At 38.3% G+C, this 26,566-nt stretch overlaps 1 protein-coding gene across 6 annotated transcripts in view; it reads right to left on the bottom strand.

The window, feature by feature from the left end:
• Positions 1–92: 92 nt before the first annotated feature.
• LOC100649346 overlaps positions 93–26,566 on the bottom strand; it is a 46,779-nt gene continuing 20,305 nt past the window's right edge. The window contains exons 2-9 of one of the 6 annotated variants that reach the window (XR_007225956.1): positions 16,365–16,581; positions 14,316–14,419; positions 13,742–13,933; positions 11,432–11,574; positions 10,839–10,965; positions 9,334–9,780; positions 6,310–9,154; positions 93–6,236 (exon numbers count right to left, since the gene is read on the bottom strand). Coding sequence is in view for 5 of the 6 variants with exons in the window: in XM_020865964.2 (XP_020721623.2) it covers positions 6,515–9,154; positions 9,334–9,780; positions 10,839–10,965; positions 11,432–11,574; positions 13,742–13,933; positions 14,316–14,419; positions 16,365–16,533 (3,822 nt within the window). In the remaining variant the exon portion in view is untranslated. Of the gene's footprint in view, positions 9,155–9,333; positions 9,781–10,838; positions 10,966–11,431; positions 11,575–12,025; positions 12,252–13,741; positions 13,934–14,315; positions 14,420–16,364; positions 16,582–17,171; positions 17,517–17,599; positions 17,856–22,369; positions 24,878–26,566 lie in introns of those variants that run through there. The other 5 variants (XM_020865964.2, XM_012314935.3, XM_048410924.1 and 2 more) reach the window with 5 other exon arrangements.

The following is a 26,566-nucleotide window of genomic DNA, read 5'->3' as shown; positions in this document are numbered from 1 at the left end:
TAAAAACTCACAAAACGGATTAATTTTTTTCAAAATCGCCTGGAGTAGTATTCATTTCCAAAGGGTATCATAGTCAATAATTCTGTGAGAAATATGAAATATTATCTCTATTAAACAAAATGTACATACACATAATAATGCGCATTGGATAATGATTTTAATATCTTGATCGTGAAATACAGGTATAAAATAGTAGTCTGGTCTGGTTTCGAACATGGCCTAGCTAGACGTTCAAAATGAATACGAACGTTTAATTAATTGATCGAAGTGCACTGAATCGATAATTCGGTATCGTTATGGAAAGTTTCAATAAACGTATTTATATAACGTGTAACTGGACCGCATGTACTTACGGTGTTATTGAGAGACAAAAGAAAAAAGAGAAAAGAAAGGAAAATACTATTTTATACGATATTACTAAAGCGGAAGAACAAGGACATTTCGTGGGCACGCGAATTTTTCGAGTTACATGCAGCTCTCCCAATTATTAAGGATTATTAATCATTTTGAAAATTAAAACAGTTACAATAAACTGTTAGCTTATTATTTGTGTTATCAAATTTGTTAATTTATCGTTTTTCTCTTTCTCTGATTCAATGATTAAATTCGCGTGCCCTTTTATACTTCCTACATTCTCCGAATGGTAAATCCTATAGAAATACGATGTAGTTTACAAAATTGTGATGGAACCTTCTGTCAATCACATGTATATATATTGTCAATATCTTTTTAAACATCTCAGAGGTACCGCCCAAACATAACGTACCCCAAGCTAGAATCGTAATTACCGAAGAAATGTCTTGTAACGCTCCCCGTTATGTTCACTTAGAATTAAACGCTTTCAAAAATTTGCACCCATCGTTAACACTTCGATAGTCACATGAAGTATTGTAATTAGATAATAGGTGTTTAATAATAAGATGATAGTAAGTATTAAATAAAATAGAACATTTGCAAGTTCGTAATATCGGGGATGGATCTGTTTCGCTTATATATAGTTGAATGTCTTACATGAGCTTAAAATGTTTGTTGGTTAAACATCAGTAACTTTTGGCGGAAAAACTATTTTCCACAAGCAACATTACATTGAATCATGCGAGAGGATGTAATCGAGAAATCATTTTAAGTTCATTGCGATTATACTCATCGACGTCCGTTGAAAAATTCACGTAGTGAGGTTATTACCCTGATATTCGTGCAGATAAACGGAAATGGTCGAGAGGAAACGAAACAGGAGTTTTAATTCGCTTTGAGTACATCTACTACTAACTGTGGTTCTTTGATGGTACGCAATTACGGATCTGTCGTAAATAACATCATTTCTATAGTTATCATTTTCATCGAGTACAATTTTATAATGTGTATTAATCAGAATCGAGAATCTGAGAAGCTTCAAATGGAACAAGGATACAAGGAACAAATTGCTATTTGTCTTAAAAATACGATTTAATATATCTTGCATTTATCTTATAATCGAAAATAAAACAAAGGAAGTAAAAAAGAAATGAACAAATTGAAAAGAAAATCGTATCAATAGAAAATACATATTTGTTCCTTGTTTCCACGATACCAAAGGAAAGTTTTCAGACTGATTCCTAGTATTTACTGGAATAATGCGCGAGATGCTATAATGTAATAGAAAGTCGTATGCAACACTGAACCTCGTGTTATTATCGCAATAATAATTATACACTTCTCGTTGGATGGAAGGGGAATAAATATGCGCGAAGAACAATTCATTTTTCCTTTTAAATATTCGCTATATAAGTGTGGGATTATTAGACCTTATATACGGTGTGTAATCTGTGCATTATGTACGTTTTTCTCCTTTGTACGCAATGTTCTTTTTGTGTACGCACTGGTATGCGTGTATGTATATCATATACATGCACGTAACATATATACAGATTTAAGCTATGTCAAACACAGCCTTCTCTAGATGCAGCATTATAACCTGACAGTTTTCTTCGTATTCTTTTTTGTTCGTTCTTTAATCTGCGCTGGAATTACAAATAGAAAACCTAAAATCATTTCTTATCCACTGGTAGACATATGCGAATATATCGATACTTTTGATTCGATCGAACCAAAGAAAATTATTGAGGAAGACTATACGCACATATGAAAATATTAACTAAAGATAGTGGTAAATAGAAATATTTTGTATATAAAATTCTCCTTCGATAAGTTAGAAACAATAATTCGCACATGTTCAATCTATAATAGCTATTACTATTAAATTACGAATGTTTATATATTTATGGAAAATTTAAAGTTTAAAAAGTATATAAAACATTCAAAATAAAATACTTGCCATAATATTTAATGAATGAAAAAAAATTTCATTTTTCTTTAGTTATTCCCGTAAAAATATGAATTTGCATAACATTCGCATTTCAATTATCGATTTAACTGTCTCTTTTTACAACCTTACTTCATGTACTTGACCATTCACTTTCGAGATCTATTTTTGCATATTATTTCTACATGGATCGTACGTTATATTGGTTAAACTTAGAAATAAAATATTACAACTATATTGTGGAAAAGAAGAACAAAAAAGAACGCGTTAAATAACTGCTGGAAATGAACGTGAACGTTCGTAACATAGGTGAGCAACAATTAGGCTTTCGATTAAAATCGCGAATTACGTAGAATTCCGATTTTATCGATTGTGCTTCACTAGTTATGTTCCGTGATGGCGCTAGTGTCACCAAATGTCGCATCTTTCAAAACAATATCTTTGTACGCTTCTTTTTCTCTTTTAAGTATCGAGAATCGTATCATTAACTGTGACAATAAAATTCAGTTTTAATATAGTTAATAAAAGGCAATTTACAATTATACAAACTTTATACAAGGAACAATCAAAGTGAACTTATCGATGAAATGGTTTCCTAACAAAGAGAAGAATATATTTAATAAAAGAGTGACTGATCATTGTTTAACATTTAAAGACAGTACCTTTCACGATAACATTCACAAAATTGTAAGAAGATTGCCGATATATATATGTATACACGTATTTATGTATATGTATTGGTTTTGTATTTTCAGTAAGATATTTACAAAAAAAAGTGTAGCAAAGTATGCTCGTTATAACATGTGAAGTATAATATCACTGGATCCGTAAAACTTTACTTCTTTTTTTTTTTAAGAATTATTTAATCCTTTTCATACGTGCGAGATCATATATACCACTATATGATATCTACGGTTTTTAACGTTTTTGTAAATTGGTTTGACGTTAAGTCAACAACTTCACGAACTACGTGTATGTATATGTATATTTTTTCTTTCTTCTCTTCTTTTTTTTTTTTTGTTCCTTTTAACTATAAGGTTTTCGCAGTCAGTATTGTTTTTTTTTAAATATATGCATATATGGAATGTACAGTCCGGTCGTATTATAGGGTCGAGATATTTTAACCCGTTTATTTGTTCCTTACTAATTGTTCCGTTATGTAACGCATCTATGGATGAACTTTCGCGACACTTTTCCCTAAAAGTCGCGAAAAATCTTTTGGTTTCTAGAAGTCGTGTCCCGACGTGAATATCCTTGAAAAAGCAAGGAATCATGAAGGTTAGATTTCGCTAATTTTCCTAAATAAAGGGTCAACTGTTGTTCTGCTATCTCGTGGTATACTCATTTTCGAATGGTCCGATAGTTATTGCGGTATTACAAATGCTCAGAATTCCGAGATGTTTCTCGCTTCCCACTTTTTTTTACCCTTTTGAATCTAGTGAATTCGAAGTCATCTGAAAGTCTTCTATTTGTCGAACATACGATACATTGTACCCCGATTTACGATGCCAATAACAAACGTATTCTATATTTTGAACTTTGGTCCTGTTTTATACAATTTTTTTACATCTTCTGTCGATAAAGTAGATTTCCCTTTAGCAAAATTCGATCTCAATCTTGATGAGTAACTACTAAGTACTTTGCGTAACTTTCTAATAGTTAGCATCTCGTTTACAATAAATTCTCGTAACTTTATCGAAATTCTTAGACTTTCTTGATATCAAATTGTAGTGAACCGAAACCATCCGTTGTACGTGTTTCTCTTTTAATTTCACTTTCGAATATATTCATCCAATTTGTTCTCATTTGCTTACAACTGAAACTTACAAATCGTATCTTTTTAGTATAGTCTGCTACTTTAAAGAGTAAACATTCTGCTTGAAGTAATTGGAGCAATCCTATCCACAAAAAGATCTTGAATTAGCTTCTATATACAGGGTGTCTCACTTTTACCATGCGTTTTAAATATTCACATTTTGTAATATTTGAGATATTAAATATCGCAATGATTGATATATATAATGATTGATATTTTAAATGTTTGAAACAACTAATTAATTCGCTAATATCATATGTAATAACATTCCTGAAAATAATTTACATAAATTATACAATTTTATATAAATTCAAAAATGAAGGTATTAATTTGTTCCCGAGAACAGTCTTAAACAGAGTTAGGCTTCTCTAACGTGTGAAAAATAAAGTAAATGTCGGTAACGAAATTATAATACCGTTCCCATAATAGTCGCAGATTTTCACTAAACGTCCAATAGCTTTCTAAGCATCAAAGTGGATGACTCTCCAATAACTTTAAGCAGCGTATCTTCCTGTTTCGTCAGCTGAATTTCCTCGTGGTAATAACGCAATAACATCCGTTTACTTCGGAACAGCAGTTCCTATACAATTTATTACCCTAAACTCTCGGTTTTCATAATACGAACTTGTCGCTATCTACGAGACATGCGTGGCAAATGAACGTTATTGAAGCGTCGTTTCTTATACCTGGAAGTGAATACTTAAATACTTGTCAAACGAGAATCGTCGTTATTTACATTATTTACGTTATTGTAAAAAGAAAGTCTCCCATGATTGTTGCAATTGTCGCATATCTTTTTTTATTTATTTTTTTTTTTTTTGTTTATTTTTAAATTAAGAACAACATATAAGAATTACTATCGTGGCGGAATAATTGCATTTCATTTTCCTAACTTTGCTAGAACGCACCTACTTATTATTACATTCTATAATTAAATGTTCCGTCACAGAAGCATCTTTTATGTCATTCTTAGGGAAAAAGAATAGCCGAACTATGAAATTGTAGACAGATGAAATTCAGCGAAAGACTTCCTGGTAACATTACACGTCTGAAAGAGTGAGGAAAACTGAATGACTATACTAGAGAACAGTTCTTGGTATGTTCAAGGTCGGGCAGTTCTCCCTACCGCCGTTGTTTCACCTTTCTCTTTTTATATTGACATGACAATAAATAATAGCGTTAAAAAAACTCTATACACGTTACACTTAATTTATTTATAAAAAAAAATAAATAGAATCTTTTATTACCATAATATTATAGGAAAAAGAACTTATATAAAAAATTAAATAAAATAATATTAATAACAAAAAATACTGAATAGAGAGAAGAATGATCAGAGATAAACCAAGAGATAACAGCAACGCTGCTGCCTACAGTGGAATTATAGTCGAACTATAGAGATATAATGCAACGGAAAAGATAGCGTCCGTTTTTATGGGAGAATGATCACAAGTGGCCGACGAGTTGAACGATGAAAAGATTAGGAACCACAGATCTAACTATTAAACTAAATCTACATATTATCACGTAATCGAAACTCGAGACTAGAATGGAAACTTTTTTTCCAATGATAAAACAATGAACCGACAAGTAAAGAAGAAACATTTGGTCAAGCACTTAGACGAATGATACAAATCGCTATTCTAGTAGTGTTGCTTATTTGATGAATTATCTTTTGTTTACCGATCTGTGCGCTTACGTCGGAAACGTACCTTTTTTTCTTTTTATTTTACATATTTACACCTCGTTCCACATCTTTTATAACTCGCTTTATCTAACATCTTGCCCTAACCTCTCTTGTTTCCGGTAGATAGCTAATGATATCAATTGCAGATCAATAGAATTCATCATATAATTAACTTTAATTTTGAAATAGCAAAATACTCTTCTTCAATGTAAGTCATACACAATGCTTCGATAGGAGTAAGATTTGAGATGAAAAATAGATTAACTGGCCGAAACAAAAATCTGTGCTTAGAAGTTATATTTTGTTTCTTTTGGTTAAAATCCAGTCTTCTCATAGTCTTCCAAATCAATTTTAAAATTCTAATATACTTCTGACCCGCTTATCTGGACTCGACCATAACTCATGGCCAGCTAATGTTAATCACTTTCGACCTAAACAATAAGAAAAGCGATAATAAATTCATTTAAGTGTTGTATACGTATTTTCATTAGCTACCAACCATACCTCTTGCCTTTAATAATAAAGAAATTAGCCTACTCTTCATCATAACGCGTGTGCCCGCGTAAACTGAATCGAGAAGCATTTCACGAAGTTTCAGCGAGCTTCACGAACTGATTATCCTTGCCCGATAAGCGATCTAGCCGGCGGCGTGGCGACGCACGAGGCGCGACGCTCCGCGTGAAAACGGGACAGGGGCGTCCGCCTCGAGTCATATAGTCCAGACCTGCACCTTTTCCGCGACGATGCACCAGCTCGCGTGATCATAGTAGGACGAGATAATATGCAAGTTCTCCACGTATTTGTTGATCAGTTGGTCCAGCTCGCCCTCCCTGAACACGTGATAGTACTGATGATAAGTAATGGCGCCACCTCCGCGATCGGACGGTAAAGATTCCTGGGACGATGATCCGGTCAGGGAATCGTTACTTCCTGTCGTGGTTACCAGACAATCGGTACTGCGTTTGCTATTGTCTGGATACCTAGGTGGCGTCTCCTCGGAGGCGGACCTCCTTTGTAATTGGAGTCTTCGTTTCTCAGCATATGATTTAGGGTATTCGTTGGTGTTTGATAATAGCGACATCATGCTGCTGCACAATCGTCCAGTGGACTCCGCGTGGCTTCCGTCGCTGAAACTGATCGTATTATCGATGGACTCGCCAATATCGCTAGACTCTATGGAGTTTGCGCTTCTTAGATAAGGTTTCTCCGAAGATTGTTTATCCAAGGAGGATGTTTCTTTCTCGTTCATGAATTCTCCGGTATTGGAGACCATCACGAAATCCATTATGTCGTCTGAAGTGCTCCTATGCATTTCCTCATGGAAACCATTATTGGTGTTACTTAGCCATGCGATCGTGTTGGATAAATCGTTGTATTTCGACTTGGTAGATATCGACGATGGAATGTCGTAAGGAGGTAGGTGTTCAAAGTTGCGTTTGTCCAAGTCTTTCCTCGATAGGAATGGTTTATCTAAATTCTTCTGATCGTTTTTGTTTTCGTCCAACTCATGCATCAAGTTTTCACTAAGTTTTTCGGTAAAGTCTATCAGATGCTTGCGACATTCTTCGTTCCACGTATCCTCCACCTTTGGCAATTGAATATCCGACTTAGTTCTGACTCTTGTTTCGCTACTAGCTGAACTTTCAACGCTTTCCTGTTGTGCTATTTGCGTCGAATACGATTTAGTGTGCGTTTTTGTGATGACCGTCTCCACAGTATCCTCCAGAGAATTGGCGACGTTAACTGCAGCTTCTAGAAGTCTAGAAGACTGAGACGAGCTACTGTCTCCTGTTGTCTTTGTTTCATCCTCCTTGGAATCAGCCACGTACCCTGATGATTCGTCAGCTGTCGCCTCACTGGGATCAGACACGTTTTCAGCCGAGCTATCTAGCACTTCGGATTCGGTACACTCTGACTTAGTATTATCCTTCTTAGCCATGTATTTCTCATCAGAGATTACGCTAATCACAGAACCTACCGAATCCGGCGACGACACTCCACTGGAATCGCTATCCAGATCATCAGTCTCGGGATTGAATAATTCCAACGAAAGCAACCGTGGTAGAACTTTGGTAACAGCCTCCAAACGACCACTAGCTGTCGTCGAAGCTCTTCTAACCAGAGGAAACGACGGTTTGGTTCGAGTTGCAAAACCAGGCTTCTGTTTCAGCAACTCCTTGATCTGATTTAGTCTGGCCTTACGATTCTCTTCCTCCTTATTGACTTCAAAGGTACTTTTCTCATGCAACGACACATCAGGACTATCATCCACAGTAGGTAAAAGTGGAGCAGTGTCCTTGTCAGTTTTCGGTTCCTCAATCTCCACACTCTCAGTCATAGATCTATAAGCACGTATAGTCTGCAAGCTAGGCTTCTTCTCTTCGCAGAAATTAGTCCTCCCGCAAATCTCACTTTCGATATTCCTTTTATTACCCTGCAAGTCTCCATTGATTGTTTGATGACAGCCATTGTTCAAAGCCTCCGCCCTCTTTGTGTTAACTGTATTGTCTCCAGATACCTGTTGCTGGTTGGCGACTGTGGTTGAACCAAAGAATGGCCTGCTAAATACGGGGTTTAAAGTACAAGGGGATAGGCCAGGTGGACTAGGTGGAGGTAGAGACTTGCTAGTAGCTGAGAACTGTTTGAGCAATGGGGATATGGTAATGACCTTCAATCTTGAGTTAGATGTATCAGGAGGATGTTTGACGCGCGGTGAAGGGGGCGCTGAGATGCTTCCCAGCTGATGACCACTGGAGGCTGGAATAATAGCCTCTATCGTTGGCTGTGCGTCCTGCTTTGGCACGTAAATCACGGACGCGAAACTGTCCTCGGAATCGACGCTCGTGTCGCTTTGCAAACTACTGTCTTTCGACGAATCCGAACCGTCCTCGCGAGACAAACGCCTTTCGATTACCTCTGTCTCTCTTTTCGGCACAGTTACAGACTGAACCTTCGAGTCATTGTACATCATCTTAGACGTTTCGTCGGTCGACGTATTAGTTGTATTCGTTTCATTTTCCGTGGATTTCCATCCTTGTAAGATCTTCACGAATCCGTTCTTGATCGATATACCGGATACCTCGATGTTAGTCGTGGATTGTTTAATCTTGTTCGTAAGGCCACTTTTCAATAGTTGAAATCTCTTTGTCGCGTTTACGGAATAGAGGGAGTCTCTAAGGGATTCGAAGGTTTTCCCTTTGCAGATAATGTCCTCGTTCAGGGACGCCTGTTTCATTATGTTCCTTCGTACCCTTTCTTTCTCTTCTAGCCTATCGATAGACATTAGTTCCTCGTTCATCGAGCTCTGTTTCAGGATGCTTCCCCGCTTCGAATTATGACCAGGTGTTATCTGAGTGTCAAACGAAACAAATATATTAATGTTCTAGCCAGTAGTTAAAATTCGAAATCTACAAAAATTAATTTATAGCCAAGCTAAATTTGAGTAATTGAACTTTTTCTATATAATTTATATTAAAATATCAAAGCTTGAAACGATAAGAACCTGATAGAACTAAAAATGATAAGAACCTGAAAGTCTGGAATGTCCTTAGATAGTTCTTGAATGGCAGTGTTATCAGGATGTTCCAAACCGGTGTCGTCCACGAGGTGAGTCTTCTGCTTGACCAGTCGTGGCTTCGAGCCACTCATCGACGATGACGTCCTCGATTCCCCGTCCAGATTCAATTCGGACGTCAACATGGAGCACAAACCAGGAATACTGGATCTAGATCGTACAAGGTCCAGTCGCTGAATCTCCAAAATATCACCCAGACTCTTAGATTTAATACTCAGAGAGTCTGACTGTTTGTTCAATGTCACATTAACATCCTCTACGCGGCGTAACTCGATGGGCAATTCGTCCACGTCCGGTGGTTCTTCTTGCTCGTAGTCTTTGCGATTCTTCCCACTGCCGCTCTGCCAACTGTCAAGAAACCAAGGTCGATTGCCAGATCCACGTCTACTTCCTGCTAATTTCTAAAAAAACAGAAATTCCAGTTAGCAATTCAGCCCGGCTATCGAGTCTTGTACGATGATGTTCTAATATTTATGAGCAGATGCGTATATTAGACAAAGCCGTTTGTAAAGTGTTCAATATAGCGTTTCTCAAGTCAGTGGCTTTCCCAGGTCACTCAGAAATGACTTATCTATAAAAAGAGAAAAGATGTCATGAAACGTCGTATCTCAATAAACGAGTTGCTAATTAAATTTGCAATTCTGAATCGTTCGTCTGATTTTCAAAAAACAAGGGAACAGGAATGCTCGAGGTTTCCAAATTACAAGAAGACAGTCGCCTTAAAGATTCCTTCCTAAGATCTCATTCAATCGATTATCCAACATCCATAAGGAAACAACGAGAGGCGAAATTACTCGGGCATCCCGCTGACAAACGATCTTCGCTGCATTTTGCCCGTTCCAATTACATTCGAAGCGTATTCTGCAAGCAGTTAGCCTACTTTTTTCGGTACCGAGCATCGTTACGGTTGCGCGCGGAATCGATAAGGCCTGGCAACAATTTAGCCACCTATTGCTACAAATTATCGTGTCGCAACAACATGCAGGCGGAAAGTTTAAAGAAAAAAAAAAAACAGGCGAAAAAGGAATACAGAAAACGAGAAGGAAAAACAATCTCAGCGTTTGCACGCGATTGTATAACACGTGACAACTGGGAACTGTTCAAGGAAACGTGAGCGTAATGCGTGGCTGGAAAGTTGGACCCCGTCATCTTTGATGCTTCTCTGCGAAATCTACATTTTTCTTTCGTTTCATCTTTTCTCAGGTTCTCGGTATAGTAATAGTAGACAAGTTGCGCCTCGTGGCTTTTATCTAATACAAGAAATATACCAAATATAGAACATATTCGTTATAATAATGGACGAATTACTCTTTGCCGTACGTTTCGTTTCTTTGATCGTATTTATAAAAATATGAATTTGCACGAACATCCTGCAGTCTGTTCTAATCAACGAAATTTATATCTCTTCCGTCAGCCAACTTTCCAGCCACGAACATGGTACGTACTTAGATTATGTTACCTGCAAAGCGCGACGGAAAAAACTGTAGCAGGTCTCGTTCGGGCTGGATAGACTGCTGGTCGACGGTGATGGGCTGAATATCGGGTCGATCCAATAGCTCTTGCTTTTGCATTTTCGTTGGCTGTTCCTGAAACAAGAATCCCATTAGCAGTAATTATCGAGGTTACCATATTGGCTCTCTGGAAAGCGGAAGAAGAGAGGAAGACTAGGGTAGACGATGGAGATGCAATTTTCGTAAATTACCAATCTTGTAGCGTTGTCAAAATTTCCGAATAATTAACTCATGGCAATCTGGATCGTTTACATTCCGAGCGAACCTCCACTCGTGAATTTTCTCAATTCTACGAATTCTTATTTTTCCTGAAAGATCTTTTACATCTTTTTTTGATTTAAGATCGATCGTACAACGGATTGGACGATTATGCCGGAGTAATTTTGGCGGATATTTCGGAAGCGTAAAACAGCGAATAAAAGCGTGGATGTAAACGACTCAGCTTGTGCACAAAAGTGCTAAAATATGAAGAGACGAATTAAGTCGAGCGCAATGTGCATTCTTCTTTTAGCCTCTTTGGATCGTTGAATCGATTAGATACCTTTTGGAAGATGGGAATTTTTGAGCGTTCTGATTGTAACATAATTCAGTGGCGTGTGGCGCGCTCGAACGTTTCGATCTATTTGTCACCGAGTTCATGCAGTAAGCTTTCGGCCATGGTACCAACACGTCTTGAGACTCGAACTAGAAACAAAAAGAACGAATTTTTTTTTATTAATATTCATATTTTTTACTCGCTACTATTTATTAAGATACGTATCTTTCACCTTGAAAGTTATCGTCAAAGGAAATCGCGTTTACGCTATTATAAGTGAAATTTCAACCTGATACGTTTCTTTTATATTGTAGGTCAAAAGTAGAGAAAGTTATTACTTGCAGTGGCTGAGATAAAATTTACTTGGGGTGAAGTTTTACCCATGGCTAGCCTTTAAAGGTTAAATTTATTAGAAATTTCTAATATGGTCACTCTGTAAAAGTATTAATAGGGATAAGGGATATTAATAAAGATAGAAGTAATTATAAAAGGATATCCAGCGTTGGTAATTAAAAAGCTTCATAACCAAATGAACAAAGTACGCGCAGAAAAGATTGGACTGGAAAATAGATTTAACAGAGATAGATTCGAACGGTTTACCTTGACTATGTGCATTGGAATAATCGTATCGATTGACCGTCATGCTTGGCGTGGGTGTATTTCATAGGCATGTTCGAATACCGTTTGAATTCAATCGTATCGGATGACGACGTTTTTAAGCTGAATCGAATAGCCTATATATCCGCAAATCCTTGGAATAGCTTGTAATCCGAAGTTTAAGCGTGTTTACACGCTTCACGTGCTATACACAATTCCATACATTTGAAGCTTTTTGTGTCACTAAATATCTGCTTTTAACTTGAAACGTAAAATAAAAAATAAATTGAAGCAGATCGTATACGGCACGTTGAAATGAAAATAAAAATACGAAGAAATAATATAAAATGAGATTTACATATTGCAGCATCGTATTATTTTGCCGCTTTGTAATTTTTCTCTTTTTTTCTTTATGAGAAATAGTTAAGAATTATTTACCTTTCCATGTCCAATGTTTCGTTTAATTTTCTATCTCCGCTATTTTATTTATTTTAGAAACAATATTTTATTCATTACACGAAGTTACCAGTTCACTGCATGAACAAATAAAAAAACCAAAAGGGAGATGGACAGGGATGAAATACCAAAGACTGACTACGTAGAAGACACATACTAATCTGTATAGTAAATTAAAACACAGAATATAGATATACACTTGGATGAATAGCGTAAGGAATTCAGAGTTGTCTTTAAGGAATAAACTAATATATTAGGCTGACCCAAAGTTTCTTTCCTTTTACAGGGAAATTATAGATGCACTACATTTTTTCTTTTACATTATTTTATTGAATTATGTATAATCTATTTGCTAGTAATAGAACAAAATGTTCTCTTACTATTCAAATTATATTATTTTATTGAGTCATGTATGATCCATTTTAATAATAGAATCATGTAATGGAACAGTTTGTTCCGACCCGATCCCCTATTTCGGTCAGGATAATAGAGGTGGTTAAATTGACTATGACACTGATATAACAAATTAAAAATCACAATTTATTCCAACAATTTAAAGGAGATAGTTACGCTGGTGCGTATGTATTAGTTAAGTAAGTGACTGATCTAAGGGTGTAAACCCGGTCAAAGGCATGTTGACTGTCTGACGGAAAATCAGTGCCGTTCGGTGACGGCGCTGTGGCGCAGGAAAACTAAGGATGGGGTGTCTCTAGTTTTGGCTAGGAGAGTGAGGGAAATAGACTTCGTTGTTAATCGGGTATTTACTATGGTGGTGAATGAGAAAAGATGCTAACCACCCTCTAGATAAAGCCGCTAGTGGGAGGCCTCATACGTGAGAAAATTCAAAAGGCTTTCCCGTGTCGACCCATGACGGATAATAAACTTTAGAAAACACTTGAGTGAAAGAGTATTTGTTCGGTTTGAAGGACCTTAACTAGAAAATTCCTGGGATTTATGGAAGGTACTTGAGACTATTGAGGATACGCAGGAAGGATCTACGGACTTCTGGTTGCCACCTTGCCCAACATTGCCATACCAACATTGCCATACCAACATTGGTATGTGGCCTGGTCTAGGCAGAGTGTCTGCCGACGTAACACAGTTGTTTGTTCGTAAAGAGGAAGAAACTTTAGGGTCAACCTAATAGAAGCAAGATGCAGGAAGCGTACACAAGAACAAAGAAATTGTAACAGGTACGTATGCCTCGATACGATAAACGAACACAATACAATACAAATATTTGATTTGTTACGTTTTATTTACCCTTCTGTGTTTTTGTTCCATAGCCCATACCGATATAACCAGTCGACCGCCGATCCGCAATACTCTTGCGAGTTCTTTCAACGCGTGAACCCGCCTCTCTGTTGTGGCAAAGTGATGCACCACGGCGATCGAGAGCACCGCATCGAAACTCTCATCTCGAAACGGCAGAGCTAGATTATCGCAGATCAATACCTGCAATGTAAACGACCAATTTTAGCCATTAATATCTCGCCTATTTTCTAAACATTACGCGCGTTCTGTTTTACGTTTGCGTCTGCGAAAATTGAAATGTTTCATAGACGCGTAAGCACAGTCTATTAGCGACAATGATATTAGTTTCGGTCTCGCTTGTTTTCGATATTATTACGTACAGTTGTAAGATAGAATTTAATTAGAAAGACATTATAATCGCGAGATGACCTATCCCGGATACAATTAATAACGTTCGTTATGATTAGAGCTTAATCAGGTCGTTAGAGACAGGATACGGATACAAGAGTTTGTTTCCGGTATTAGACTGCTGTTCCATTTTATGTACTCTCGATATTTCTATTTTCTAAAGTAATATATTCACCTCATTTTCCTTCTCACGCGCGATATCCGTGAAACGCTTGCACCGGTCCACTCCTACCTTAAAGATGCTGTGATTAACGTTCAGGTACTTCCCGTTGCCACAACCTGAATAAGAGTGATCGACTCGTTAGCTAACGATCTCTAACAAAGTTTCACAAATAAACGTATCTGCTGCTGCGTTCTTTCAGTCGTTTGCGATTAAACGTGTGTTTTTATCGCTACGAAATTTCCTAACATGGAACACAAATGGAATGGGTCATTACCGATACAGGTGTATCAATTTTATGGTAAGCTGTACACGAAGTTTCCCTCGAAGTATCGAGTCTTGCCGCTCGCTGAAACGGAAATAGGACTCGGAACGTACAGATTCTAGGACCGCGGCAGCAAAATAAAATTAAATTGATCACGAGCGAACCATTACTGCATTTACAGCAGATTTAAGAGAGTAAAAACGTACGAAATACGCGTACCATGCAAACACACGGAAAATATTCAAAGTGAACTACGTTCTGTGCTATATATGATCAGCGAAATGAATCTACACGTAAGTTTCTTTAATTAAGAAAAATACGAAATTGCAGGAAAATCCGCAATATAGTTACGAGCGAAATCAAAGGTTTTGTTAGGAATTCCGGTTTGGTAACGCGATCAGCTGATCGGCCTGTAAGAAACAGACCGGAAAACCGATGACTAATTCGACGGGTGAAACCGGTAGTTGGAACGATGAACGAAAAGCGGTTCAGAAGCGGAACACGGTACGCGAACCCGGCCTCAAAGTTCGCTGGTCGATGAGTTTGTGTAATCCAAGGAGAACGTATCCCACGGTATTTCAAAGGTGGCTACGCGACATATCGTTCGACCACATTGCATTTGAACTTAGACAAGCGTACGCGTTACCTGTACGTGATTTACACGAACTCGCGTTGATACATCCGTGCGGAGGTCAATTGATCATGTGAAAGCGCAAGTAGCCGGAGTTAAGAGGCGGGGAAAAAGCGGCCAAAGGAAGGAATAAAGACACGCGTCTATAAATGGGCTGTGCACGCGCGTGTGTGCATGTGTATGTTCCATGGGGCGCGGCTATAGTAAGACTGAAAAATCCGCGAATCGACTCGTGAGATCAACGAGCAGTTAGATTAAATTGTTCGTTTCCGATACAAAAATCTCGGAATATTTTGATTAAATTATATATGTAAATCGTACAGGGTGTCCCAGTATCGTCTTATAGCGTGGTAACCACAAGTTCGTTGCTTTTCCTTTCGTATTTTGCCGCAGTCAAGTATACTTGATAAATTTTCAAACTAAGGCTCAAACGAACAAATTTCCTCGCATGTTTTGTTCTTATCTTTTCATAAGGAAACGCCTCGTGCGTGTTATGCTCGTACTTGTTATTCAAATTATACAATCTTCCTAAAAAAAAGAAAATAATGTACAGGTAACAATCTTTCTTTGGTACAGTGTAATTAACATTAGATTGTCCTAAATGAAAGTTTGGAAATAAAAATTCTCGTTGCATTTTGTACGAAGCAGTGGAATCTTCTTACATCCTTTTCGATGCTCGCCTTCGTGATTTGCCTGTTGTTTTCTATTCCTGGGTATCTCTGGCCTTGATTCACCATACATCGAGCAGTCTTTTAACACGTGCTCCAAGGATCCTGATTTTTTTCTCTCACGTACCTGACACAGTTCCTCTTCGTTTGTACACCGTGCTACTTCTTTTATTCCGTTGACTTCCCATTCTTCTCTTCCTACCGATTTTGTCTGTGCTAGGATCCCATTTTAATTCAATCGAACGGTTTATTTCCATATACCGTTCTCTATTCACTCTTTTCTGGGCTCCTTGTAACCTGCTTCGTTTATTAAGTACAACTATTCGACGAATCTTTAAGCGACACGATTAAGCGACCACAGCGATTACAATAATAACATCTTTTCTTCTATCGTGTACGGAAACTATACCGACAAAGCTGTAGGACACCCTGTACATGGTAAATGTTAATATGTTCATTCAAAGGAAGCTACACTATGTGCGAAAAGCCGGTAAAGTTACCAATATCGCAAACAAGGGCTCCCGGCTCCAGTTCCTCGAGAAATTGATAGATTCGTGGCCAGTGTCGACTCTGAACCGTTTTTTCGGCGCATTGCTCGTAAACTTCATGGACGTAGGCTTGCTCCAAGGCCACCGACCGAGCTACTTGCTCTCCGTCGCTTTCAGACATCCCTCTCGCTAAGATGGTTTACCCTCATCCACACGCGTGTCCGCGAAACTGCAAACAAAATCGTCATTCGTTATCGATCCATAAGAGCGAACATAAATTTCACGGTAAAACATCTTTACTTAAACTTAACAGAGTGTACGCAATTTTAACGTTGAACGAAAGGACTAAATTGAGACTAAACTTACAACGCTCCTACTTGAAATCCATTGAAAATTTTTCTGTATATAGGGCGAGTATTTATTTATTTATCATTATAGCGAGCTTATTATATTGTTATAATTATATTATTTATTTTATTATATTTATTATTATAATTATACTATTTGTAAGCCGTGAATTAAAATTGAAGAAACATGTAGATCGATATCAAAGGAGACAAAGTGAAGGAAACAACAAAAGGCGAAGTGCACAAGACTGTTTGCTCTCGCAATGGTTTTCTACTTGTCGTTTCACGTTACGCTTATTTTAAAACGATCTGTACAGTCACTGACAGCGACCGGATAACCGCCGATAAATAAAACTGATCCTAATTACGATAGAACTTGAATTACACAACCCAAAACCACTGCAACTAATTTTATCTCGCTAATGCTCTGCGTTTTTCTTTTTTTTTTTTTTTAATCTGATAAGACACCTACGCAAGGTCACGCAACGATTTTGTACGAAAGTTATCATTGTCGTCGCACGTTAACAATAACGCGACGGTTTCTCATAACACGGAACCCCGGAAACTCTGCGCAACGGGTGCCACGGTGCATTTTCACTTGCTCGTTCCGTTTATTCGCCAAAACAATCCTCCACGTAGCATTGTCTTCCGTCTTATCACCTACGATGAATGGAAACAAAAGGTCGGTTTAAATTATTCGAGCGCAAGACAGCTACGCGTATCTCGCCACGCCTCTAAATATTCCACGAATATTTTCCATGGGAATTTTTGTTCAGGAAAAGAAATTAAGTTTAATCTCACAGACCAAACGTTTCGTCGGAATTTCCGTCCCGAACATTCGTCAAATTTCTATCCATTTTTTCCGACCAGAACAAACAAGACACAGTTTTGCGTAAACACCTGCTGTCCAGCTACGAATCTCCCAGTTTTTTCGAATCCTCCGAGTGGAATCGCTTTCGTTTTCAGCGCTGCAGTCGCGTGAAGCACGGCTTTAATTTTATTTGGTCATCCATTGATATTCCATAATCGGCGGCCGACGATGGATTCCGGTTTTCAAAGGTACCGGTTTCGTACTTTCTCGTCACTTTCATTTACCAAGCGCTCCCTACACGGTCCCACCTCGATAAGTTGTGAGGAAATCGTTGATGTTTATTAACATCCTTCGACCACTTTTATTCCCGATAAATTCTCATACCTTGCGTCTTTCCCCTCGTGATTTCGTGGCCAATATTTCTCTCTTTGATATACCGATAGACTTGTAAATAACCGTAATATCAACATCAACGTTTGAAGTTATATTCAGAAAGTTATTAATAATTGAATCGCAAGGAAATGAATTACTAGTCGGCTCAAACTTGCCTACTTAGTCGCGTATCGCAGATCGTCGATGCTGTATGAAGAATATCTCGTAAGGAATTTATTTATTGCGAATATAGTAAACCGTTGTATAACGCGAATATGATATAACGCGGCAAATACGTGTAACAAAGCAATAGACTCGTTGAAAAGATCGAATGTGATTGAACACGTTGAAAATGAATATTTATTTGCGACGATTCCGATGGTGACTGATAACGAAGATCGTAAAAGTATTTTTCGATTTAAAACAATCTTCAAGAACACGATACGTAGACTCGTATAATTACATTTTTATTAAATTTCAACGAAATACAACATTTTTTACATACATGAATAATACGATTTTTTTAATCAACTTCGTATATATGCCATTTGTTTTTAAAATATCGTCCTAGTTGATAAAACATAGAAAATAAAAGTCGACGTAGCGACGATCGTTTGGAACACGTTACTTTAGATTACGCGACAAATTCCGGTAAAACGCGATTTTACAGGAGTTTACCGTGTCCCTAAAATAATCGAAGATATAAAAAAATATGTTCGACAAAACCCATACCTAAGTCGAAGAATATTTACATATTCGTATAATCTTCTGCGTGGAAATCGTTTCACGTGAAAATCCCAAGGACGATTAAATTCTTTTTTTTTTTTTTTTATCAAATTAAATGCTTCCTATTACGTACAATTGAAATTTCCGATAAATTGCCGATTAAAACGTAATACAGAAACGCAACGTAATGTATAAAATATTCCGGTGAAGCGACAGAGATGGTGGAAAGGTTAAAGTTTAAAAGGCTTTAAAGTTTAAAAATGCCAGCAAGAGTCTAGAGGCGCGTTTTTTTAAAAAGAACGACGCAAAGGAGGGTTAAAAATAGTCTCCTACAAGTACTTCCGTTAACGCTAAAATAACAGCTCCGAATACTTCCGTGTTCCGTGTATGTTTCACCGGAGGTTCATCCTTAAGAGGACCTAAGATATTTTTAAACGCTGAACCTCCAAGCTCTTTCATCGAATTCAAGGAAAATCATCCGTGAACATATCTGTCCTCGACTTTCATTCACCTCCACGGTCAAAGCCTAATCGATCCTACTTTTTGATCTAACTAAAACGCGTTTACCTTTCCAACGAAATAATCGCAAAAATCATAGAATGACGAAACGAGGGTAAAAATATGCCCATTATGGTCGTTAAACTTTTCGACTGTCGCAACCGTGTTAAAAAGCGATTCTATTCCGATCGTCGCTTCGTAAAAATTGGAAACCGTGAAATTGGGAATAGTCGGTGGAGCGTTTTGGCGGAACACGCCGGGCCAGAATCTACAGGTAGCACGTTCGACCTAATTAATCGTCGCTGGTTGGCCTACATCCTAATGAATCGCGTATTGACCAGTGCAACTGAGCTGCACGCACGAGATTATCGGTCGACAGCTGTCGCGAAAGCAGTTCGAAACAATAGCTTTGGACATTGAAAAAGGGAAGAGGAGGTGTTCGACTGAACGTACGTTCCAAACTGATATCGACGCTCGAAATTGATATTGCCATGTGATCGCGTGCAGTGACGTTCTTCGCTACGTGCAACATCGCGCCTGTTACTATCGTCCCGTGTATTAATTTCTGCTTTTTTATTTTCCTCCTTAGTTTCCTCGGTTTGACGATGATCGAGAATCGATGAATCGTATGGGAATGACTTTGCTTAGTTAGGCGTTCCATAGCACCGCTAGCGATGGATGAAACTTTATTCAAATCCTGTTTAGTCGTAAATCAAGAATCGAGAAAATTAATAATAATCGATGCGACGATAAACGGTATTACGTGTTCTTTCGCGATTTTAAATTTTCCATAAGTGTATAGAAAAAAAGAGAGAAGAGAAGAGGAGAGGAGACAAGCGATAAAATCGTCTTACTCTTCGGCTCTCTACCAATCAACTTCGTCGAGCGGAATCATCATCAACGCGTCAGAGTGTTGATTTGAAAAATCGATCGGACTATCTATAATTGGCTGTTTGACAAGCCGAACAAAAGGTACGGGAGGGAACCGAGATACCAAGAGTATATCTGTCTGTGAATACGATCGGGTTTTATCGCGTCCAAAGAGAAATGCTCCATATACGTCAATCCATCGATCAATCAACGCTGTTTTTTCCTATGAGTTTCCCCAGGCGTGGAATATTAGTTTGTCCAAAGGAAGGACGACGATTGGAACGATCGTGAAACTGTATTATAGATTTCGTAATTGCAGCAATGTCTCCATCTAAATATCTTTGCCTGGTAACATTTTCTGCAATCGCGAATCGGACAACAATAACAGCTAAATTTATTACGACCGCTATATAGAAATAACGTAGCAGATCTCATTGCGGAGATTAGATCGCAGTGGAGATTAATTGTACTTTCTTTCGAATAAACGGCCATGTAAACTTTAGGCGAACGTTCGATCAAGTTTGTATAGAGGTGTTTGAATTTGAAGAAAAGAGGAATATGAGACAATTGGGGTACTTTGTTCAATGAAAAGCCAGCAATTAGCGTACTACTTGTAACAATAATTAATGGCTTCCAAAGATTCTTCGAGACTCGGTGTTCTGCTAATAACTCGGTTATAGTTCAAATACTTTATACCTGAACGTTATTCGTGAATCGTATCTGTTGAAGTGAGTCTCACTTCTAGGAAAACTCTACATCTTCTTTGGTGTTTAGTTTTTGGCACGACGATTCTCTTTGCAGTTGTTCCTCTATTATATTGGGTCGGCAACTAAGTGATTGCGGATTTTGTCGATATCACCTAATGACAAATTCCGCAATCACTTAGTTGCCGAACCAATAGTATCGCGGAGAGATCGCCAACATACAGACAATGTCGACGATAAAGCGCAAATGGCCATAAGCCGAAAGAGTCGGCGTACTTCAATAGGCCATCAATATATTGTTCAGTTAGCCATTGGAAGAGCCAAGAGTCAAGAACCGTTAACCGAGAGTTGTCATATCACGCTACTGCATTAAGTTCAAGTTAAATAATCATCGTTTTCTGTTTAATCCACTGTAATAAATCCATCTATCAATACATTATCACATTGGATAGAAACCACTGGAAATCCTAATTTCTAACATTTCTGAATAAAGAATTTCTATAATACATTCATCCATGCGTTTGGTCTCTCTATTCCGAGATTAATTGTTAATTAATTATATATATAATTGTTATTGGTATTTCTATCGATACCGATACTGTGGTTGTAATAAATGTAATCGAGTATCGTAAACGTCACATCGATATTTATCAGGTAAAATATAGACTACGAAAGGACCAAGTATTTCAGAATCCAATACCCGAATCTAATATAAATCTGTTATAATAAACGTAATTGAAATCGTTGTGGCCATTTATGACCCAGAAATACCGCATAATTGCACAAGGCAGGCTAAGCCTGTTCCTCTCGTATTTCGCCTGAATGCGCCACTAGTGAAAACTTACCACGCTCGACCATCGAACAATAACTTCTTCTCCTTTGAACAACGTTTCTAAAGCTTCTGTTCCTGGCAACGGTGGAGGACCCTCGTCGAAATAGTCGTCGTCGACGTTCGTTGTCAACATGGACGACACAAACAGGTCGAGTGGTCTTTCCATTAACGAAAGAGGAATTCTGCAAGACGCGTCCGCTCGTGGCTCGTACAGCCACGAGCACGTGAAGAACGACGCAAGAAAAGAATAACAGCTGAGAAGGGAGAAACATCGAATTGAAAGAGCAATCCACAGGTAGATCGATCCTCCAGAGGGATTAAAATCGAGAGCAACGCTGCTCTTCGACGCTCTTCGTGCATCGAACACAATAAGCGTCGAAACTCAACTATCGTGCCCCTCTGAGCACTACGTTTCTCATTTATGAAATATTATGACACGATTATGCATCTACGTATATATTTGTTAAGATACGTAGTAGTCTTTGAATAATTATACTTAGGAAAATTCGTAAGTTCACATTGATTAAAAAAAAAGGAGTGGCGTTGAGTAACCGATATGAAATAATTCCATTCTCAGTTTAATCAAAAAGGATCTAAATGATATGAGTTTATCGTCGACGATGCGATACAAAGACGTTACAAACTACCATCAATAAAATAATAATCATTGTGTAACGATTCCTTCGTGAACATTTTACCTGTTCATTTTCTCATTCTCATTCTCTCTCTCTCTCTCTCTCTCTCTCTCTCTTTCTCTCTCTAGATTCACGGTTCTTATTTAGAGTTTGATCATCGGTAAAGTTCGTAGAATAAGAAAAATTCGGGAAAAATGACTATTAGCAAACGTACACACTTACATCTCCAAGAAGAAGATACCGAGCAGGAAAATCTTCGTTAAAATAATCCACCATGTACGGTAGAACATTTTTATAAATATGCGTGAGAAAATTTCATTCATAGACCGATATCGGATGGTGGTATGCATCCGCAATAGAACAGCTCTTGCAGAACCTTCAGAATCAGTTTATCGACCCTCTGCTTTTCTTTGGCACTAGAACTGACATAGTTGTCCCTGTAACGTAGATAAGGAACTGTGTACGCTCGGCACCAACGTAGGAATTCACCGGTGTCTTCCGTGCGAATGAACGTGACGATGGCCCAAAGCGTGCACAAGTTCCGCGACTTCCGTTTCGTTTGAAGGTACAGCTGGCAGACGTCCAGGAACGTCATCAGGTCGACGACGCTCCTCCCCATCGATGAGTAGGCGATCGTTTTGAAAATCTTTTTTCTTCGAAAAATTCTATTCTTCTTAATCTTGCGTATTTTCTCCTTTTCTTTTATCCTATGTTTTAGCACCTGCAACGAATGATCGCTTGGAATTAGCGATCTTTCTTTAATAGATTTTTCAGGACTTTGAATTGATTTTTAAAGGGACTTTGGTGTTACGAGTTTTCAGTCAACTCTTTATAAATTTCGCGAATTTTTCTTTCCTTTTCATGCGCTTTAGAGAAAACGAATCGATCGAAGACACGCTGATATCGCGTCCTTTGATGTTTTAAACGTTTAATGGAATCTTCGTTAAAGGCTTTTTATAAATGAAATAGTTCGTAATTGTTTCATGGTTGATACTAAATTCATGATCCTAACAATCTTTTTTTCTTTTTTTTTTTATGTCAAGGTTTAAATTCAAAGATAATCATCTTTCAGACAATTTTTAATTGGTCTGTGTTTTCACCCATCCAATATTTTAAATGTTCAGTAAAATCTTCGTCAAAGGTTCGTCGCTAATCTAATGTAATCATCGTAAGAATCCACTATTTACAGAATTTCGATACAAACATCTCGATATTCGATCAACATCGAGTATTTTCATCTCCTTATCGCGTACTGATAAATTCGCATTTTACTGTCTACACATCGATCAAAGTCTGTCGAATGTTCAAACAGACCCATCCGCTGATTCGGTCGACAGTTCGACGAACAGATGTCATTAAACATCAAACAACTTCTCGATTCTAAAATCGAACAGAGATAAATTCTTATCCAAGCAAGTAAAAAATCTAATCCGATTTTTATCCAACTCAACGGTGTCCTTATTGAACGCGTATGATATCATTTCATCAACTAAAAACTCTTCTCTTTAATCCCCGCGCTTCTTTATTACACTTTATGGATTCCCTTCTCATTTTGCTCCGTTTCATCTTCACAGTTCCCTTTTATTTCAATCTTCGCGTTTCTTTCACTAGTATTCTACTAAATCATAACTTTGCCACGGCTCCTCTGCGATCCTTTATCTTGTATTACAATTGCCTCCTCCTTTTCACAGTATTTTCTCCCTCTGGAATCCACTTATTTTTACTACAGTTCCTTCTACTTAGTCTTTTCATACTTCCTTCTTTTTATAACTCATTATCACCCTACAATCTTTTGTCTTTTCTCATAGCTGCCTTTACTATTTAATCATTTTAGCTTCCTTCTTTTTATACTTGTCTCTCACCGTGGCAACTGTTTCTTCTTATTATCTCAGCATCTATTTAATCCCTCTAGTTTCTCGTTTCAACGACTCTTCCTTGGAATCTGTTTCCCCCTGCTGCTATTTACTCCTATCTGCTGCTATATCAGGAAATATATTTTACAACTTCACGCTCCAAAATCGTCCGTCTTTGATTTTACAGTCACCTGTCTTCCTGTTTTGACGTCAACGACAAACCGATCGAAAGGAGGCTGCCTCGTTCAACGAATCGTTCCTTTGCTCATATTCTGCACGAAATAACGGGCAGATCGGATTTCTGACGTACGGAAACGTTATCGGTGGTTGGCGAAACCGCCGATTACACTGTCGGCGTGTAATCAGAGGAGAGGCAGATCCCCGGAATCGATGCAGCGGCGCACCACGAGTGCACGGATCACAAAAATCCGCCGTGAAAGGTAAACGGTACACACTTTGCTTCCCCTCGTGTTCTCCTCGACTTGCCCGTTTCCAAGAACAGGGAACGGCAGGATCAATCCGTGGAACCGTGAACAGCGTCACTGCTCTCCATTCGTGACGCTGCACCGCCGCCCCCGCTTGTTCTCTGTACAGACAGCCACCGATAGAGGCGGCGGTGGTAGCAGGTGGTAGCAAACCTTCAAAGGGAACGGAGGAGGCCTCGTTTCTCTGCTTTTCTGTCGCTCCCTCGCTTCGACCACGTTATTGACTCTCTCTCTCTTCCTCTCTCCCTCTATCTATCTATTCTCTCTGTCTCTCTCACTGCCGCCTATAGTCGATCTCTTTCCAACCCACGCCCAGCTTCTGCTTTACGCGTCTCTGTCCCTCTTTATCGGAGACATCGTGGTCCTGTGCAGATACATGCTGAAAAATGGAACTTCGTATGGAACAGAGCTGAACGATTCTCTGCTGTACCAACAATGGATCTCTCGTTGCACCAACAATATGTTATATCAAGATCTTCCTTTTTTCAGTTCTGCTGATTTTCCGTACGTTACTCTTTATACAGACCCTTCTCACTTTGCGGGACGCAGTAGTAATCGGAACTGTGTTTCTCTAGATATAAAATCTTTCTTCCTTCGTCTTGACATCCATGCGATTTTTCTTCTTACTCTGAAATATACAGCAGTAATCGAACTGTCTCTTTCAAGCCGTCCGTAGAAATAGAATCTTTCTTTCTTCGTTCTGACACGTCTACCCGATTTTCCTTCTTATTTTCAAGCGTATAATTCAGTGGTCGGACTGTCTGTTTCCAGCACCGAAATTCTGTCAATTTTTACAAAGTTTCTTTCTTCTTCGTCTTGTCGATTTCTTGTTAGTCTTTGCGAGAAACGTATACTAGTAAGGAAATTTTCTTTTTCGAAGTCTTCTTCCAACTTCTGTGATTATTTGTTACTCTCTACAGTTCTTCTGATTCTGGTACACGTACTTCCTTTCTGGCCCTCCTAGTTCTTTGTTATCCTCTATGGACAGTTTTTCCTAGCTCACATTTTGCTCTATCAAGTAAAATATTACTCTGCTATTCTCTGTATGTCACCTTGCTTCTCATTCCGGTTTATTCCACCAAATAGAGTACCTTGCTTCAGCTATTGGGGTTCAACTGTCCCCAGTTTCAGCCACTGCTTGTAATCTTATATTTCCGTGACCTACCCAATCAACAGAATTTTCCTCTTCCACCCTGCGCGGTTGTTCCACCATTACGCTTTATGAATCTCTCTTACTTCCGTCCATGTCATCAACTAAACTCCCTGTTTCGCCTTACGTATGTCCGCTTCTCTATTACACTTTTTATTGGTTCTCGTTTTTGTCCATTTCATCTTGCGACGCCCTTTTTGTTTCAATCTCCGGGGCTTATTCTGCCAGTACTCTACTAAATTATGGCTTTATTACAAAACATAACCGGTTACCATAGGATCTTTACCTTAACATTTCCTTTTATCCTAGTTGCTCCCATTTCGCTCTCTTTTTCTTATCGATTTCGCGTGTTTCGCCGTAAAATCTTCTATTATCTTTTATCATAGTCGCTTCCACTCGGTCGTTTCCTTTTCTTAATCTTATTTCTCGATTATTTCCCCTCTCCTTTTTGTTTAACTCGCCCGTGATCGTGTGCCTTTCTCCGTTCTTCATTCATGATATTCTTCCTCTTCTCCTCTCTTCCTCACCGCTCTGTGTCACTAACGCACGTATACTGATACATCCTATCACACACACATACGCGCATATACTGACGCCACCAATACGCGGCTGCGCGTTGAATTTATTCGATATCCTCTTTCACATAACCGGGTTAATTTCGGTGCGCTAGTTTAACTAATTTAACGACGCACGTTGGACCAACGTCGCACGCTGTATCGGCCGCTCATTGCCGAAACACGCACGCCATTTCCATCCGCTTCGAGCTTCGATCCTCACTACGATAGCCCGAGCATTTGAAAGAAAAACCGCTTTTACTCCATTTACGCTTTCACCGTCACGATACGATGAAATGATTTCTGGACGGACGTTATTCGTGATATAAATTACAACTCGCTGATGGAACCACGTAATTCCACGTAAATTTTACATG

Source organism: Bombus terrestris, chromosome 12 (genome assembly GCF_910591885.1).
Source record: "Bombus terrestris chromosome 12, iyBomTerr1.2, whole genome shotgun sequence".
Classification (NCBI taxonomy): Eukaryota; Metazoa; Arthropoda; class Insecta; order Hymenoptera; family Apidae; genus Bombus; species Bombus terrestris.
The sequence above is the reverse complement of the archived record's forward strand: the minus strand, read 5'-3'. Positions and strand labels throughout refer to the sequence as shown.